Genomic DNA, 18,286 nt, shown 5'->3' on the forward strand with positions numbered 1-18,286 from the left:
AAAATAATCGATCAATGTTGATGTTTACATTATTTTATTTTGAAAGGGCCGCCACCGGAAAAATAATGTGCGTTCGCTGCGCGTGCCCACCCACAGACATACGTCGCCGACCCTTAAATTCAGACTGCGGCTTACAAAGTTCCCAGAGGAGATCCAGCAGACTGACTTTATCCGACCAAAACCTCTTCACCCCGGGCTAAGACACTTTTATCACCCGGTATCGAACCGGAGGCCCGTTACTGACGTCGGTTCGGTTCGGAGACTCGTCTGAAAGAGGAAAAAAAATCTGCTCCTTCTTGAAGTTCACAAACTGTCGAGCTGGCAAAGGTAACGTTAGTTTAGCTAACCTCTGTTAGCGGAGTCCATTCATGTACCGTTGGTTTCCGCTTATGAATCATTTTGTGTGTTTAGTTCAGTGTGTGTGTGTGTGTGTGTGTGTGTGTGTGTGTGTGTGTGTGTGTGTGTGTGTGTGTGTGTGTGTGTGTGTGAGAGCAGCGATGGTCCAGGCTGGATGAAGGACTCTTTTGTCGTTAGTGTAGGACGTGGCTATGCTGCTGTAACGGTACGGATGGGACAAAACCAGTGCAGCGATCAGATCGAGCAATGATTTATAGACTTACTTTGATCAGGTCCTTAAAGTCAAACTGAAATGTTTGTGGGATTTTCGTTGTAAAAGTAGAACTTTTAAACTGTAATAACACGTGATATTACAGTTTTAGAGGGTTATAAAAAAAGACTTGTAAACCAGAAGTGCAACACATTAGTTTGACTATAACGGATTAATTTGATTTTTATATACTTAAATTGAATTTAATCCACCATAATGTTTAAAATCCAACTGAAAAGCTGGTTTTACGTTGTTTAGAAAACATCCAACATCAACATCAGAGCTAAAAAAATTATATTTACACAAATCTGTTAATATTTTTGTAACTACAGAAATCACCATGCTTTTCTTTAATTACAGCTGTGATTAGTTGTTACTTAAGCACAGAACAGGGGCTGATACAAGCTCTTTTTTGTTTACTTCACTGTTTTCCAGATGTTTCAGATTAAAAGGATTTGTTGCATTGGAGCGGGGTACGTCGGTGGCCCAACATGCAGTGTAATCGCTCACATGTGTCCAGAGATCACGGTGACAGTGGTGGACATCAACGAGTCTCGTATTAAAGCCTGGAACTCTGAAACTCTGCCCATATATGAGGTATCATATCAGCATTAATACTTCTGTGTGCTAAAGGTAAGATCAGGATAAATGATAACGTCTGGTAAGACTTTAACAAGGAGCTCTCATGACCTTTGACATGACCAGACATGAGACGTGGCTCTGGAATATTCAGACCAGTGATCGTTTGATTCATAAGTCCGGTTTTGTTGTTTAAAAGCCACGCCTCAGGTCTCTGGAGGGTTTCACGAGTTACACTCAGGAACTGTTGAACAGTCAGAGACATTTCAGTCATGCTCTCTCGTGGACCAGATGAAACTTAAATTAGTTCCAGACTGTGCAAGTTCTCTTACGTCAGCTCTAACCAAGAACTGCATCACTGTGACTAATGCTGGTCAGTTAGGGCTTGACTTTCATTTCTCCCCTGAACATTCACCGATGATGTTTCCCACCTCCTCCCTTTTTCCCCCAGCCTGGATTGAAAGAGGTGGTTGAGTCATGCCGAGGAAAGAATTTGTTCTTTTCTACAGACATCGACTCAGCCATCCGGGAGGCCGACCTCGTCTTCATCTCTGTAAGCTTTTCAGTTTGGTTTTCACAGACCGCATCTCGTGTTTTCTGCCATTTGGATGGTTGGATTGCATCTTGTCATGTCATGACTGCGCCCGTGTCACAGGTGAACACCCCAACGAAGACGTACGGGGTGGGGAAGGGCCGTGCGGCTGACCTGAAGTTTATCGAGGCCTGTGCTCGGCGGATCGTAGAGGTGTCTGATGGCTATAAGATTGTGACCGAGAAGAGTACGGTGCCAGTGAGAGCTGCTGAGAGCATCAGACGGATATTTGACGCTAACACCAAACCCAGCCTTGACCTGCAGGTGTGTGCTGGTACGTATCCCAGATCTGTCGTGTTTCTGTTAATTATAAAATAATATGTCTGCTTTAGGTGCTGTCCAACCCAGAGTTCCTTGCTGAGGGAACAGCGGTGCGAGATCTGAAGGAGCCAGATCGTGTCCTGATTGGTGGAGACGAAACTGCTGAAGGTCAAAGGGCGATCAGAGCGCTGAGTGCTGTATACGAACACTGGGTTCCCAAAACAAGAATAATCACCACCAACACATGGTCATCAGAGCTCTCCAAACTGGTAACACAAATCTTTCAATTCAAATGCTGATAACAGAACCTTAACCTTTCATATTCTTCATGAATTAAAGTTTAAAAACATGTATGCAGAATAAACCAACTGTATACGAGTGAAACTCATCTGATATAAAAGCTCTTGCTGTTTTATTGTTAATCTTGTCTAACAACACTAAACAACTTTGGGTGTGAAGTCTATTTATGAAACATTTTGTGTCCTTCCAGAAAATACTAATGACATCAGAGAAAGATGGTACAAATGTTTGAAATCCATTAAAACTGGACGATCACTACATGGCGATAAACAAACACAAATGTTAAGTAGAGATATTCTTGTGTGTGCAGGCAGCTAACGCCTTCCTGGCACAGCGAATCAGCAGCATCAACAGCATCAGCGCTCTGTGCGAGGCCACCGGCGCTGACGTGGAGGAGGTTGCCAAGGCGATCGGCATGGACCAGAGAATAGGCAACAAGTTCCTCAAAGCCAGTGTTGGTAAGTACTGGGACCATGAGACAGGATACTAATATTCTCAAGTGTTTAAAAACACACACAGTCATTTGTTCCTTTGAACAACCGCAGCAAACATTTGCATCCCCATCAGAAAAGTTCAAGACAGTAGTTCACGTCCACCTGAGCAGAACACACCAGAACTATGAGAAAAGCTAACTCTAGCACGGTTGAACAGATCTGAGTGTTGCCCCACTCCTTGGACAGGTTTCGGTGGGAGCTGTTTCCAGAAGGATGTTCTCAATCTGGTGTATTTGTGTGAGGCCCTCAACCTGCCAGAGGTGGCGTCCTACTGGCAGCAGGTGATAACTACATGCCACAGCACACCTATCAGATGTCCACAAATCTCCTTCTGATCTGGTGGACCTGGTTCTTCCCAGGTCATCGACATGAACGAGTACCAGAGGCGACGCTTCGCCTGTAGAATTATCGACTGTCTTTTCAACACCGTCACGGGCAAAAAGATCGCTCTGCTGGGCTTCTCCTTCAAAAAAGACACTGGTGACACAAGGTTGGTCTCCTTTTAGTTCCTCTCAGCTCTGGTGAAATTCAATATAAACCAAATACTGTTGGAATAAAGAGCGTAGACAACAGGACTGTGGCTGTTCATGCTGAACATGCTGAGTCACTGCTGATCCTTTTGCTCTATCTGGAAGTTCTCCAAATTATTTAGCAGTGAACTTTCACCCCGGTCAGAGGTGACGCTTGTGTGTTTGGTAACTGCAGAGAGTCGTCTAGTATCTACATCTCCAAGTACCTGATGGATGAAGGAGCCAAGCTGTTCATTTATGACCCCAAAGTCCTTAAGGAGCAAATCATTCACGACCTCTCTCAGCCTAGCATCTCCGAGGACAACCCCAAAAGAGGTGTGTGTGTGTGTGTGTGTGTGTGTAGTCATGCTGCAGCCCTGATCAGTTTAACAGCTTTGAACTCTGGTGACCCCGTTATCAGCTCTGGTTTTGTTTGAAGTTTTTAACTTCCTGATCCTTGTAGAAAACATGAAGTCCCTGGGTAAGACTTTAACAGAGTCTGTAAATATTCACACATCTGAAGAACCTTTTAAATAATGATCAGAGCTGGAGGATCACATCCGGCTGATGAGATTTGATCAGGGATTCTTCGTTTATAGACTTTAGAGAATTTGAACTTACAATGCCATGAGCCTGGTAAGGCCAATGAGAAGAAAGCCCTTCTAGATTCCAACACCATGAGCAGTTTTAAAAATGTTTGAAGAGTAGCTAAAGAGAAATGATCTGCAGTAAGCTCCTCAGAAAAAGAAATATGAGCGATCATGGCGGCTGTTATTAAACTCTTTAGAGATTAAAGAACAGCTTTTTTCCTAAGTTAGCGGAAGCTACATTACGTATACTTAGAGCCCTGGGATATTTGACGACCTGATTCATTGTCTGTCGATCCTTTTTAGTGTCTGAGCTGGTGACCGTGGCCTCCGACCCTTATGAGGCCTGCCAGAGCGCACACGCTTTGGTCATCTGCACCGAGTGGGACATGTTTAAGGTCATGGTCATATTTAGCCTTTCATAATCTACAGAACAGAGCAGAACTTTAACCACTCCTGATCCTCTAATCCCACCACAGGAGCTGGACTATGAGAACATTTACAAGATGATGTTGAAGCCTGCCTTCATATTTGATGGTCGCAGAGTGTTGGATCACCTCCATGCTCAGCTGCAGTGCATCGGCTTCTGCGTGAGCGCACAAAGCTGCACATTGTACATACAAAGCATGAAAGACAGACACTAACTCCTTCTCTCCGACTGCAGATCGAGACAATTGGAAAGAAGGTGACGACGACTCGAATCCCCTACACGCCGGCGGCCGTTTGTCCTCTCATCACTGCCAGCGAACCTCCAACCAACGTAGCAAATATCTAAAACACATTCCCCTCAGTCTTTTTATTTCAGCAGAAATTATGTTGTCCATACCTTACAGATGTGAACTTTTCTCTGTTCCAGTATTGTTCTTAATTGTTGACAAGTTTTCATTAAATTTTTTAAAAGCTATTGTTGTAAATCATCCCTGCAGTATGTTGGTCTCCTGCGTCTAAAGCTGTTTAAAGACCAGCGCCATAAACGGATGTTTCTTTTCATTTTTGCTGAAGTCGGAGGACAAAAACACCAAATACAGGTGAAGACTTTTAATGTTTAAATACAAATATACATCTTAGAGATTTAACAGTACAAAATGAAAAGCCCGTCCTTTAGAGAAGAAAACTTCTATCCTAAATCGTCGCTGACTAGCAGCCTCCAGTCCAGGTGGGATTCAGGAGCTCTGGAGGGATTCTGGTGGAAAATGACAGCAAGTAGTACTGAAGTTGGACTCGCAGATTTAAGGGTTACTTCTGCTTGTTTCCTTTCATCCTGCAGCCACAGCTGGAAACTAAGTGTTCCTAAACTGATATGAATGTAGTTTTCATCTACTAGACAGATTAGGGGTCAAATAAATGAGCAGCTGCTTATTCTGCTGCAGTGACTTCAGATTTTCTCTTCTGCAGTAGATTCTTCAGGAAGAATTCACCTGTAGCCGAACAAGAACAGGTACCAGGATCATGGACATGCAGATCTTTCTTATTTTCTATATATTTTTTTAGGATTTTAGAACAACTCATTCCATTTCTCCATTTCTTGAACACCTCACATAATAATTGGATTATTAAATTTTTATCACCTACAGCACTGAAGTCTAACCTAGACCTGCCTGACGCTCAAAAGACATTAAAAGTAAAACTTCAAACATCTGTCTCACGAATCTAATCTGAAGTAGAAATGGATCCCGGCTCAAAGCTGCTGACCTGCTTTGTAGGAGGATCGGACCAACGGCCCACTGGCTGTGTAGACGAAACCCATCTCACGCCCTACTTTCTCCCAGTGGGCAAACCTTTCAGGAGTCACATATTCCTCCACCTAAACCCAATCACACGTGGTCATTGTTCAGTTTCTCCAGACGATTGTTTCTGTAGCAAGTGTGAACGAATCTACCTTCAGGTGGCGCTTCGTGGGCTGCATGTACTGACCCAGGGTCAGACAGTCGACTCCCGCCTCCCGCAGCTCTGTGACATCAACAAGCTGTTAGAGCTCTGCCAATTTACACTGAAATGTGTGTTTGTGTGTGTATACATACCAGTCAGAGTGTTGAGTATCTGTTGGTTGGACTCTCCCAGTCCTAACATGATGGATGTCTTGGTGAGCACGTTGGGTTTGACCCTTTTAGCGTGTCTGAGGATGCTCAGAGACTGGTCGAAGTTTGCCCTGGGGTCACGAACATACCTGGAACCAGATCACACTCAACATCAGCTCCAGGGGTTCAAAAGGAAGAACAAACATCACGCTTCACAACACCTGCTGGGTCAGACTGTGCTACAGTCGCGTCTGTGACTAAAAGCTCTCAACATTTATTTAACAGTACAGAAAAACATGTCTGGATAATTTATTATCTATAATCCACACAAATCCACTTGGTTACAGAAACATGAAAGCAAAACCAAAGATCGCAGATTTTCTTCTGATCAGAGGAGTCTGATTTGTAACCTCATTTGTTCACATTTTAGCAGATGTGTATCGGTTAAGGCGTCTAAAGAAAGCTGCAGCTGGATAAAATCAGAGGCAAATCTAGGATTTTTCTGAGTGGGGGGCCATCAAGGGGGGGGGGGGGACAGACAAGTTTTACTCCAAAGTCCTTACACAAGATTTCACATTGGAAATTCCTATTTGGCTCATTAACATCACTAGTGTTTGGACTTGGATTTGCATCCACTTGTAAACATCACTGTCCAAAGGACAGAAGAGTCGGTGCGTTTACATGCACATCAGAAAACTGAACTATTGCTCTACATCACATATGTCAGACACAAGGCCCGCGGGCCAGATGCGGTCCGCGGAGCATTTTTATGTGGCCCACGAGATAAATATCAAAAATATATTAAAACTGGCCCGCTGGCCGATTTTACCGCAAAGACTTCAACTCCCATGATGCTTTGCGGCATTAGCGCGGAGCCGACGCGCCCCCTCCTTTGTGTTTTTTCCAGCCCCTGCTGCTGGTGTGCAGCTCCGCTGTCTCGGACAAACTACACTCCTCTCACTCAGCTATTTTCTGACGTTGAAGCCCAGAAACGGAGATTCTAGCCGCTCAGTAATGTGTTCACGACTGAAAGAGAAAGTTTTCCAACTAACATCCAGACAGAGCTGATATAACTCCAGCGAGCAGCGGCACGCTCAAACCAGCATGACTCTGTGGTTGCTGTCGTTGTGTTTCCTCCCCGACACACAACAACGTGGTCAAGCTGCTCAGACATGTTCATCAGCACAAACCTATGTGAGCACCTGTTGTCATCTAATGTTGTCATTATTATGATGAAGATGAACAAAACAACAGGAGTCTCCTCCTCAGCTCAGATCAACCCCATGATGCAGGTATCTGGCTGGAACAGGTGAGCATCACAGTAAACCAGTGGAGCAAACTGAGCTTTAAATATGTTGGTTTTATGCTCTTTTTCTGCTCCAAAACATGAAAGTTAACAGGTGAGATGTTGCATTTTCATTTAAGATAAAATGATATTTTTATTTTGTTGTTGGCCCGTGAGAAAATATTTAACCTACAGTAAACAGGAAGTGGAAAGGCTGCAGATAGATGAACAGAATAGAAAATCCCTTTATTGTTCCTCAGTGGGGAAAGCTAGACGTCACCGCAGCGATGACACTTATTACAGGAGAAAAAAGGAGAATAAAAATAAGAAAAATGAATAAACAAGAAAACATAAATCCTGAATAGATTTTAAAAATGCTGATTATACCACAAGTAATGAATACCACTGATGCCTTTTATTTAAAACTGACTTGCTTGTGTGTAATTTGGTTATTCCACATTCAGTGTTAATGCAGAAATAAGTTTGTTTCCAAATTTAAAGGTTCAAAATTGCATTTATGTTGATAAAGAAAATGTGCAAATTTGCCGTCACTTTTTCAAAAAATATTAAGTTTGGCCCTCGACTCTGTCCCAGAGTTTCATTTCGGTCCCGTGTGAGTTTGAGTTTGACACCCCTGCTCTACATGGACTGATGTCATTTTTAAAAAAAAGTATGTAAACACGTTAGTCTTGCTGAAAGTGAACTGGTTGTAATTGTGCCGAAGAACGCAGATAATGTAGGTAACCAACTTCATCTGCAAGTAAATCGCACGGTTGAGCTGATGCCAGTAACCTCCAGAGGTGACGAGACCGCAGAAGCATCACCACAATGTAACACCATCAAGCAGTACAGTATGTACCGAATAAGTTATGCCAGCATTTGTTTACCATTTTTTGTTGCTACAAGCTAACCAGAAGAATGCCGTCATAACAGGGCACGTTGCTACCTACTGTAACGGAGTGGAATGAACTTGATTTGAGATGTTAATTTTCTAACATACATGTAAAGTAGGATAAAAGCTCCCAATTTTACTTTAGACTGACCTAGATTGACCTAGATGTGCATGTAAACGCATTGAGTGAGAGGCTGGCACTTCAGGGGGCCCACCAGATTTCAGCAGGGGCCAATGCCCCTGTGGCCCCACCCCTAGAACTGCCAATATTTAAAGCTAAATGACTACCTTTGCAGCTCACGCACCGTCTCCACGTTGTGAGCGTACACGTCCAGCCCTGATAGGGCGATTTTCTCCACCGCGGCCAGGTCACCGCGGAAGTCAGGGGTCAGACATTCAACGAGGATGTGGGAGTTTCTGAATAAAATAATGAGTTTTGTGAAAACTTGTCAAAATACAAAGATCTGTAATGTCCATAGCAGGAGTTTACCTTTCTTTCAGGTTAGCTACAGTCTTAGCAAAGTGTTCAGCTCCTCCATCAGAAATATCTGTCAATAAAAACAACAAACTGATGAATTTAGCTGTGAATATGTAAGAATTTAATACTTCATAATAAACTCATGAAGAAGACAGGAGAGGGTTTTTTACCGTCTCTGTCCACAGACGTCAGAACCACGTAGTCCAGCCCCCAGGCAGCGATGGCCTTGGCTGTGTTGTACGGTTCATCTGGGTCCAGAGGAGGCGGCTGGCGAGCCGTCTTCACTGAGCAGAACCGACACCCACGGGTGCACGTGTCACCCATCAACTACATACAAAAACAGAGAGCCCATCTTTGTGAGTAGAAAAAAAAACTGATGCTGAAATGTGTTAACATCGGATAAAGTCACCACCCAGAGTGTCAGACTCACCATGATGGTGGCTGTAGCTGTAGCATACTCTCCACCTCCCCAACACTCCCCAATGTTCGGACACCTGGCCTCCTCACACACCTGAAAAACACACACTCAAAAATATATACCTGCTGTAAAGACACTTTGGATTTTTAAGCGCAAACATGACCTTCTGGTATTTGTTAGACATTGCGCTAAAAGATAATTACAATTACTGTAAATCAGATTGATCTGCATCAGCATGTTGCTTCTGCATTCGTTTTAGGAACCCTTGAACTCACCGTGTGCAGGTTCAGGTCTCTTAGGGTGTTCTTCAGCCGGTTGTAGTTCTTCCCTATGGGGATCTCGGTCTTCAGCCATGGAGGAAGTCTCAGCCTGACAATAAAACCCATCACTTCACTCACCAAAAATATGCAAATACGTTTTAACTGAGTAAACAGAAAACAGTGATTAAATGAGTAGATTTGTTGCTGCAGGCTGTGCAGATTAATAACAACAGTAAATATGCCATATATCTGAGTGTTAGCTTCACATATGGTGCCTTTAATTTCCAAATAAATTATATATCTAGTTCCACTGCTCCAAAATTAAAAACAACTTTAAGTGGTATGTGTGAATTAACTAGTTTGAATGCAAACCTGGAAAATGATCAAATTAAGAAATAAACTTTCCTCTGTTCATGAAGACAAAGCAGGACTAAATAAAAAACACTAGATCCTAATTTTCACGTGTGCTCAAAGAATGGACTGATTTTAAATCCTCAGCGATTAAACCTTAAAAGTGAGCTCAATTAGCCTGGTGCCAGGCTCCTGGTAGGATGAATAATACTGAAAGCATGGAAGGTGACACAGTATTTTCTAGTCTTTTAACCTGATTTAAATTCACCTTTCTCCTTTCTGTCTCTTCAGGTTGCCTCTGTATTCAACCCACTTGCTTTTCTCAGACAGATCTCCTGATATGAAGTCCTGCAGGTCGGGCCCATCTTCTCCCAGGAACTCCTTCTTGTTTTTCCGATCCGGAGAGCACTGGGCCGCACTTGTCACACCGCTGGTGTAAACCTACATGCACAAACAATAATGATTAGTTCTGTTTTTATTTTAAAGATCCGTTTTACTATTGTTTGTCCTGTGTGTCTCTTTGGCCCTGCGATGGACTGGCTCTCTGTCCAGGGTGTACCCGCCTGATTGCCCATTGACCGCTGGAGATAGGCACCAGGCACCAGATTGTCAGACGGGCTCAGACAATGGATGGATGGATGGAAGGACGGATCCGTTTTACTGTCATGATGTTCTAAATCATCTATGTGAATGAGCTACAGTGACACAACAAACGAGCTGGAGTTGTAATCCTGAAATAACGCGTTTCTGTAAGATAGTTAATCAACCAGGTGAATTACTCACACGTGGGATGTATCTGGGACTCAACCCCAGCCGGTTTGTGGAAAACCGACCCGTCAAACAGCAACACTGTTTAAACAACGCCATGACTTTAGTTAGCAAGCAGCTGTCATTGGTAACCGAACTCGGTAATCAGCTTTTTTGGTCTCGTGCTGCATTCAAGGCCTGAGAACAAAATTGGAAAACGCGAAAATTTACGAATTATTTTCCATTTACTGATTTTCCATTAATTATTATTTATTTATCTCATAAACACATTCTAAATGTGTAAATTGTTTCATATTTTAGTGGGGTTTTACGTCCAAGACGATGGATTACCACTCTTGGCCCCTTAAAATACTCTGTGAGATATTACACGGGCGCAGCCAAACACGATGGAAAAAACGGCAATTAAAATACCTAATTTATTTATTGTGTTGTTCGTAAATGTGTTATTACAGCAGAATTAAGCACATTTCCTTAGACATCCATCAAAAGTTTGTGAAGTTAAAACAACACGTCAATCGATAGCAATGTCTGGCGGTGGAACGTACGTGACCTACAACAGCGTCGTGACGTCCTCCCCTCTTCCTTTCCTCTGCTACCGGCGAGGTGAGGATAGCTGTGAAATATTTCCGAGGGTTTCATCTAACCCCATCTGAGTGATTAAAACTTAAATTTAGTTCATTAATGAGAGTTCCAGTGTGATTAAAGTTACACTTCAATAAGCAGGCTGTATTTTTATTGTCTTGTGTTTTGGGGGAGAAAGGTCAGCGGTAATCCAGCAGATTGACAGTCTTGAGGCCTGACGCTCTTGATGTTTAATCCGGCAGCTAGTTGAACAGCGTTATTTTTAAATTTAAAGTTTAGAAAAGGGTTTAAACGTTTGCAATAAATGTGGCGTTTTACGAACAAATCCCAATCTGGACCTGCTGCATCAGTATGTTAGCATTAATGCTAACGCTAGCACAGCCAGAATGGCTACGTTTGAATTGTTCTGTCTGAAACAACATCTTACAACACGTATACTCGAATTTATACACAAGCACGTTATTGAGTTGCCCAATCAGTTTCTTGAGCCGTTCACTTGAAGTGGGCTTCATGGTGAAGTTTGTTTAGACACGGTTCTCTAACTTAAAACACGCTTGTCTCTAGAATGAAGACCATTCTCAGCAGCCAGACTGTCGACCTCCCCGACAATGGTGAGAAACTTGTGTGTCTCGTTTACTTTGATGTCTTTAATGTTTTTTTTTGTTTGTTTAATAACTCCGACCTTGTTATGCGTTTGCAGTCGAGGTGAGGTTAAAGGGGCGAACAGTGACTGTCAAAGGGCCCCGTGGTAAGCTCACCAGGGAGTTCAACCACATCAACCTGGAGCTCAGCCTGCTGGGCAAGAAACAGAAGAAGGTAAGGGTGAGAAGATGTGGGACATGAGATAGTCAGTGTTATAAAGAAAACATGTAGTATACAGTCTGAGGGCTGGTAAATCGTTTTCTGTTGTGTAACTATCAGCGCACAAAAGCATGAATATTGCATTTTTCATCTTTAGATTTAGTAAAGAGGATTGATTATTTTGCATGCAAACCGTTAAAATTACAAGCTCTACATATTAGAGTGTGAACAACATTTGTTGCCAGTTATTGGATGTTTTTCTGTAGTTGTTTTGCACTAGTTCTGGTTTACTAGTGACTTTTGCCTCCTTCCTTAGCTTCGTGTGGATAAATGGTGGGGAAACCGAAAGGAGCTGGCCACAGTTCGTACCATCTGCAGCCATGTCCAGAACATGATCAAGGGTGTCACCTTGGTGAGGCTTGTGTTCAGCGTGTGTGTCGACCGAATGAGTGGATTTGTGTTGTGAACGTGCAGCTGGATGATGTTTTTGAAGATTTTGTTGGCCTGCCAGTCGAGTTCAGTGCCGCTGATGCTTGTTTACTTGCAGGGTTTCCGGTATAAAATGCGCTCCGTGTATGCCCATTTCCCCATCAACGTGGTCATTCAGGAGAGTGGATCTCTGGTGGAAATCAGGAACTTTCTGGGAGAGAAATACATCCGTCGTGTCAGGATGAGGGCTGGTGAGTGATGCTGATGGATGCTGGACATGTGGGAACTGGAAAAAGTAAAATAAAATGTAGGTTCCATTGGTTAAAGCAAGACTGGGTTATGATAATTAGAACATGATGGATGAGAACCTGGTGACCTACAAATTTGCATGATCTGTTTTAAATATTTTTAACTTAAATTTTCTGTTTACCGTAAATCCTCTAATATTGGCCTGTATTTAATTAGCTGCCGGGTATCATATTTTGGTCGGAGTCGGTGGAGGTGAATAATGGCCGTTTTTTTTTTATTGTGGCCGGGTGGAATGTGGTAACAAGCAAGTACGGGGGGCGGTTGTGTCATTCGTCTCACTTTTGATTTGCCAGTGATAGACTGCGAGGGTAACTTTAACCGTGCGGAGACGAAGAGGAGGCGAAAATTTGATATCAAGTTAAAAGAGAACGTGCTGATTATGCTGCAGAACACTCTGGGGAGCAGTAGCAGGGGTTGTATGAACTAGTCACTAGTCGACTTCACCGCTCTATAGTGACTTTTTATGCCTGTCGTCGACTAGTCGCTGTCACGTGATAATGACCGGCAATATGCAGTCCACGGAAAAGACAGTAGCCTGCTGTCAGCAGGTGACAGGTGATGCGCCCCGATCCACAGCAGCGAAACGCATCAGGCACGAATAAAAGAATAAAAGACAGAAAACATAAAAGAAAATGAGCCGACATGAACGATCGCGTGTTAAATTAGTTTTTGAGGTGGCGACACCTGATTTGGTAATGTTACTGTGGCCGTGCTCAGGACGCAGATGTCTGGAGCGCATCAACAATCAGAGCTTTGCATGCGCAAGCTGGTTAAGGTTAGGATGGGGGTGAGGGGAAGGTTAAATTGCAAGAGGGTAAACGTCACAATTTGGTTAAATGTCCGTTTTACGGCGGGTGTCGGTACCGACGCTCTGGCACAGCACGTTGCCTCCCGGAACACCGGCGAGCAGCGGCACTCCGCTGTTTTTGCGGTCGGTAGATCTTTTAGAACTGCAGTTCAAAGGTAACTCATAAGGTGAATATATATGAACACAGGTAGCAGTTTTTCTTTAGGACTGAGAGGAGATGCAGGAAGATAATAAAAAGGCAGGACAGAAAAATAGTCAAATAAAAACAAGTTAGTTTTTGTACCTGGTGGTTGCAACAAACAGACACCAGTGAAGGTAATCAGAAGTGAGGAACAGAAAATGAAATAATTATTTTAATGTTTAGAGCAGCAGGAACTCTGAGAGGCTGCAGGCGCATCAGTGATTTTGCGGCCGCTGTGCGGGGGGAGAGGGCTGAAGCAGAAACTACCGTTGTTAAAAGAAATGTTTAACTTTGAAAATGTGGGCGCAATTTTAATTGTGAGAAACTCCAGCGAACAATTAGTTCATTTTGCTCAAATAGAAATAGAGGCCTGCCTCTAATTCTGGCCCTCCTTCCAATAAAGGCCTGGAGCTTGATGAGCTTGAGTCAAATACAGGCCCGGGCCTGTATTAGAGGATTTACAGTATTTTCTTTTTAGTTTTTAAAGTCAGATCAATGTAAACATCATGTTTACAGTGAAGAAAAACATATACTGGCATAATGTTTTTGCTCTATTTTCCTTCCAGTACAGCAGCATACTTTAGTTTGTGCACAGGTATTTGTTTGGTGGTTAATTGAAAAATGTATATACAGGGTCCGAAATTAACACTCGCCAAATGCGAGCAAATTGCTCCATTTGGCGAGTAAATGTTTGAGCTCTATCTGCCACCTGGCGAGTAAATGTTTTAGCTCTATCTGCCACCTGGCGAGTAAATGTTTGCACCAAATGAGTTATGTTTATCAGTCACCTTCCATGGATTTCTGATACTCCTCCCGCCTGCATGCAACGTACGCGAAACGTGAGCGCCGCATCCAACGTCATTTCCACCTATCCCATTCAATCAGTTTATCAAGTTAGCAGTTAGCTTCGTGTTAAAACTAGCGGTGAAATGTGGCGGTTTTTAACTGGAGTCAGCCAGCCTTCCAAAGGAAAACTCGTCGAACTGGAAGAATAACCACCAGGACCAGTGGCAACCAGAAGATTTTGTGAAAAGTGGCGAAGCGGAGACGGCGGAGTCGTGAGACAATGGCTACATCATGATGGCCACGTAGCGTTGCTGCCTTTCACAGACAACTGTCCCTCGGCATTCTTCAAATATCCAAAAGATGCCCGCACTTCCGACTTTGTCTTCTTTGAGGGATAATAAATGTCCCGAGTGCTGTCGTCTCCTCCTGCCATTATTTCAGCTTTAGCTTCAAGAAAGTTTTGGTCGTAAACAACAAAGTATGCATGTGCCGCCGGCAACTTCAGCAGATGATACGGTGGCTGGTAAGGGTCACCGCACCTACACCGCAGCCACGGTAATCCGCCGAGATAATATATATTTTTAAAAACAAGACGGTTATTATTATTGTCAACTTTTTTACCGGGATTTACCGCTACACCGGTTACCGTGACAACCCTAGCCCTGCCACACTTTCAGATATTCTCATGGTGCAGCTGTGTTCTCCTGAGATCAAGGACTATGACCCAAATGAGGCTGTAATGCTTTGGCACAAAGACTGTGTCAGAAGCAGAAGGCCAGACCTTCATGGACAGAGAAAACAAGGAGTCTGACTAGATTTCAATGAAAGAGTTCATAAAAACATCTCTAAAAATAAATAAATAAATAGTAAAAATGACAAAAGAGTTGTTTTTCTTATTAATTGATGTTTTAATTATTTTGTCACTCTGTTTGGAATCAACATAATATAGAATAACATGCTTTAGGTAGATCTAAATCATTTAGAATTTTGGCCGGTAAAAAATATGCTTGGCCGGTAGATTTTCATCATCTACCAGCCAACTTGGCCGCTGAGTAAAACATTTAATTTCGGACCCTGTGTATATATCATAAATGACATTGAGAAACACCTGTTGGGTTGCCTGACTGATCATTTGATGGTTTGTTTTACATCAGATTAGAAACCCAGACTTCTGAAGAGGTCACAAAATTTCTCATTTTGTCCGGGAATTACACCAAATCATTTTTGTGACCCAAATAGTCAGTGGCGTCATGGAGTTGGATCAATGTGGATTCTGTTGTTTGTGTGTGTGTGTGTGTGTGTGTATATATATATATATATTCCAAATATTTATTTAATTAAATAAAAAACAACAAATAAATATACAATGTACATATAAACACAGTACAAACTTGAATGAAAGGGAGCAGATGGAAGGAAAATATCTCATCCTTTCTGCCCCCTTAAACAAAAATAACAAAACTATCTTTATACTTTCCCTCTAAGTTCATTCTGTCACGTTCCTTGTCCATGTTTCAGTTATAGCCACAGACACTATTCACATTCATATCCACCCAACACACTTGATCTAATATATTCTCTAAACACTTGAAGTTCTTGACTCTCTTCCTTCTCTGTCCAGGCTCTTCCATAATTTCACACCATTCACCGAAATACTTACTTCCTTCATTCTGGTTCTAAATCTGGGCCTTTTTAAGACTTCAGTTCCCTTCTACATATAATTGCTTTTCCCCTCTTCAATCGCTGAGTGTTGTTGGACAACGTACCTATATTAGATTTATACATTGTATGCAATATTGTCCAGTCAACCAAATCATGAAATTTCATTTATATTTTATAAAAAACGGGTTAGATGGAACTCTACTGTGGTTATTATTAATTCTCAAAGCTCTTTTCTGTAAAATAAACAAAGGTTGTGTGTAAGTTCTATATGCAGTTCCCCAGATTTCTACACATTAAATGCGGTCTGGTGAGTTTCAGACACGAACCAGGATAAGTTTCAGTGCAACAACTTGACTAAAGCTAAATTTAAATTTGGGATTTATAGTGAAGAGTCAAATTTTAAGCCTTGATTCTGACAAAAATCCCAGATTTAAGATGCTTTCCAGCACTAAAGCCTCTTTCTGAAAACATTTCTTGCTTCCAGGTGTGAATTGTGCCGTTTCATCTGCCCAGAAGGACGAGCTGGTCCTGGAGGGAAACGACATTGAGCTGGTTTCTAACTCGGGTATGTCCACCTTCTGTCTAGCCGGACTAAATGAACGTTTATAGGCATCATTGTTTCCGTTGTTGGAACTTCATGGTAATTTCTGGGAGGGGGAGATTGACCAAGAGATTCAATGTCCCGGTTCTCTCAGCTGTTGTGTCTCCATACATATTCAGAACTTCAGATCTTAACATATATAAATCACACACACACACACACACACACACACACACACACACACACACACACACACACACACACACAGCTGCTTTTCAGAGATTCTGTTTAAATAACTTTTAAATACCCTTAAAGGTGCATTGTGTAAAAATGAAGTAATTAAAACCCACTATAGACCACTACAAATGCATTGATTAAATGAGTGATCCACCACGAGGGAAATTATAACACTAAGATTAAGAAACTCACAAGGGGCTTTTTCTGTTCTTTGACCAGTCAGACTGAATGTTTAATCTATAATATCTTCTGTAGGTTTTTGTTAGGAGTGATGGCGTTTTTGTTGTGCTGATTTTAACCCAGCTGTGTTTTGTTCCAGCTGCTCTGATCCAACAGGCCACCACAGTCAAAAATAAGGATATCAGAAAGTTCTTGGATGGCATTTATGTGTCTGAGAAGGGAACAGTAGTGGAACCAGACCAGTAAAAATGACATCTGGTGTAGAGGTTAGATGATGCCGTCATAATTGTCTTTGTGTTTCAGAGGAAATGTCTACTTTCTTTACATATCATGTCTAATTACTCTTTCTATTACTGAAGAGTCTATTTCACACTAATCTGTCTAAAGCGTCTGAGCGGACTGGGCAGTGCCGTCATTTTATCATCCATGAGTCTCGTCAGCTCTGAAAACCAGATTTCAACCGTTTCTGTTCTGCTGTCTTATCCAAACTCTACATCAGTCTAACATGTAGCACCTTATAAAAATGAAATGGCAACTCTCCATTGCTAAAATTATGAAAGAGGAGCAGTTTGACATTGTACATCACTAACGTTTAGTTACTCCTGGTCCTTAGATTGTTGCATGTTTGCCTCTAAAAACTCAGCAGCTTTGCTCCTAACCCTTTTCTCTCTATGCTTTTGGCCTTAAATTGTTTATTTGATGCATGATTCAAAACTTTGCCATCAGGCCCAGTGAGTCGAGCATGCTCTAACCACCCTCACGCTATCAGAGGAGATCACTTTTCTAATGCTCTGCTCCTTTTTGTTTTTAGCGGCATTGATCCAACAAGCCACCACAGTCAGAAAGAAGGACATCAGGAAGTTTCTGGATGGCATCTATGTCAGCGAGAAGACCACTGTGGTGGAGCAAGATATTGAATGACTATTCGCGTGTCCTGATAACGACCAATAAAGATTCTTTTTCAAGTTATGGGATCACTCTGCCTTATTGTCACCTGATTAAACTGAGCTGAATTGAGTGTTGGCTTTGTAACGTCATGAAGTGGCCTGATTTTGGGATTAGGTCATCTAACCCTGGCTGAAAGGAGTCTTGTGTCTGCACACAGTCTCTTTAATCAAAGCCTTCATCAGCGGGACCGCAGCTTCATCAGATAATAATGAACAGTAGCATTCCTGTCCCCAAATTTCCTCACAAGAGAACTCTTTAGATAAACTTTTTATTCTCCAAAAGAAAAGATCTTATAATTAAAAAAAGTCATTATGAACTTTTATTATAAGCAATGAAATGTCATGAATCTATTCAAGGTTTAGTAGTGTTTACTAGGTGAGGTCATCACCATGTGCTCACACCAGACAGAGTAAAGATTAATGC

The 18,286-nt window shown here is 42.3% G+C and overlaps 3 protein-coding genes across 4 annotated transcripts; 2 read left to right on the forward strand and 1 right to left on the reverse strand.

The window, feature by feature from the left end:
* Window positions 1–94: 94 nt before the first annotated feature.
* On the forward strand, window positions 95–4,833 carry ugdh (UDP-glucose 6-dehydrogenase). Its single transcript, XM_015954146.3, has 12 exons — window positions 95–327; window positions 1,043–1,204; window positions 1,638–1,739; window positions 1,842–2,042; window positions 2,111–2,308; window positions 2,650–2,797; window positions 3,020–3,114; window positions 3,193–3,323; window positions 3,539–3,678; window positions 4,236–4,327; window positions 4,409–4,519; window positions 4,594–4,833. Exons 2-12 carry the CDS (start codon window positions 1,043–1,045, stop codon window positions 4,702–4,704), a joined length of 1,491 nt encoding a protein of 496 aa, XP_015809632.1. The 5' UTR covers window positions 95–327; the 3' UTR covers window positions 4,705–4,833.
* Window positions 4,834–4,952: 119 nt separating this feature from the next.
* On the reverse strand, window positions 4,953–10,565 carry lias (lipoic acid synthetase). The gene is made up of 11 exons (XM_015954147.3): window positions 10,415–10,565; window positions 9,900–10,072; window positions 9,296–9,389; window positions 9,033–9,113; window positions 8,773–8,929; window positions 8,615–8,672; window positions 8,413–8,541; window positions 5,951–6,096; window positions 5,809–5,879; window positions 5,622–5,733; window positions 4,953–5,347 (listed from the first exon to the last, which is right to left on the reverse strand). The coding sequence occupies exons 1-11, from the start codon at window positions 10,496–10,498 to the stop codon at window positions 5,286–5,288; spliced, it is 1,167 nt and encodes a 388-aa protein (XP_015809633.1). The 5' UTR covers window positions 10,499–10,565; the 3' UTR covers window positions 4,953–5,285.
* A 360-nt stretch (window positions 10,566–10,925) lies between these two features.
* Window positions 10,926–17,884, forward strand: rpl9 (ribosomal protein L9). 2 transcript variants are annotated; one of them, XM_015954148.3, is made up of 8 exons: window positions 10,938–11,002; window positions 11,546–11,592; window positions 11,682–11,797; window positions 12,099–12,194; window positions 12,330–12,462; window positions 16,442–16,522; window positions 17,055–17,181; window positions 17,727–17,884. In XM_015954148.3, the coding sequence occupies exons 2-7, from the start codon at window positions 11,547–11,549 to the stop codon at window positions 17,159–17,161; spliced, it is 579 nt and encodes a 192-aa protein (XP_015809634.1). In that variant the 5' UTR covers window positions 10,938–11,002; window position 11,546; the 3' UTR covers window positions 17,162–17,181; window positions 17,727–17,884. The 2 variants fall into 2 exon arrangements, with proteins under 2 accessions (XP_054607517.1, XP_015809634.1); XM_054751542.2 differs by lacking the exon at window positions 17,055–17,181 and having other exon boundaries at window positions 10,926–11,002.
* Window positions 17,885–18,286: the final 402 nt, after the last annotated feature.

The sequence above is a fragment of the Nothobranchius furzeri genome, chromosome 7, assembly GCF_043380555.1.
Source record: "Nothobranchius furzeri strain GRZ-AD chromosome 7, NfurGRZ-RIMD1, whole genome shotgun sequence".
NCBI classification, from domain to species: domain Eukaryota; kingdom Metazoa; phylum Chordata; class Actinopteri; order Cyprinodontiformes; family Nothobranchiidae; genus Nothobranchius; species Nothobranchius furzeri.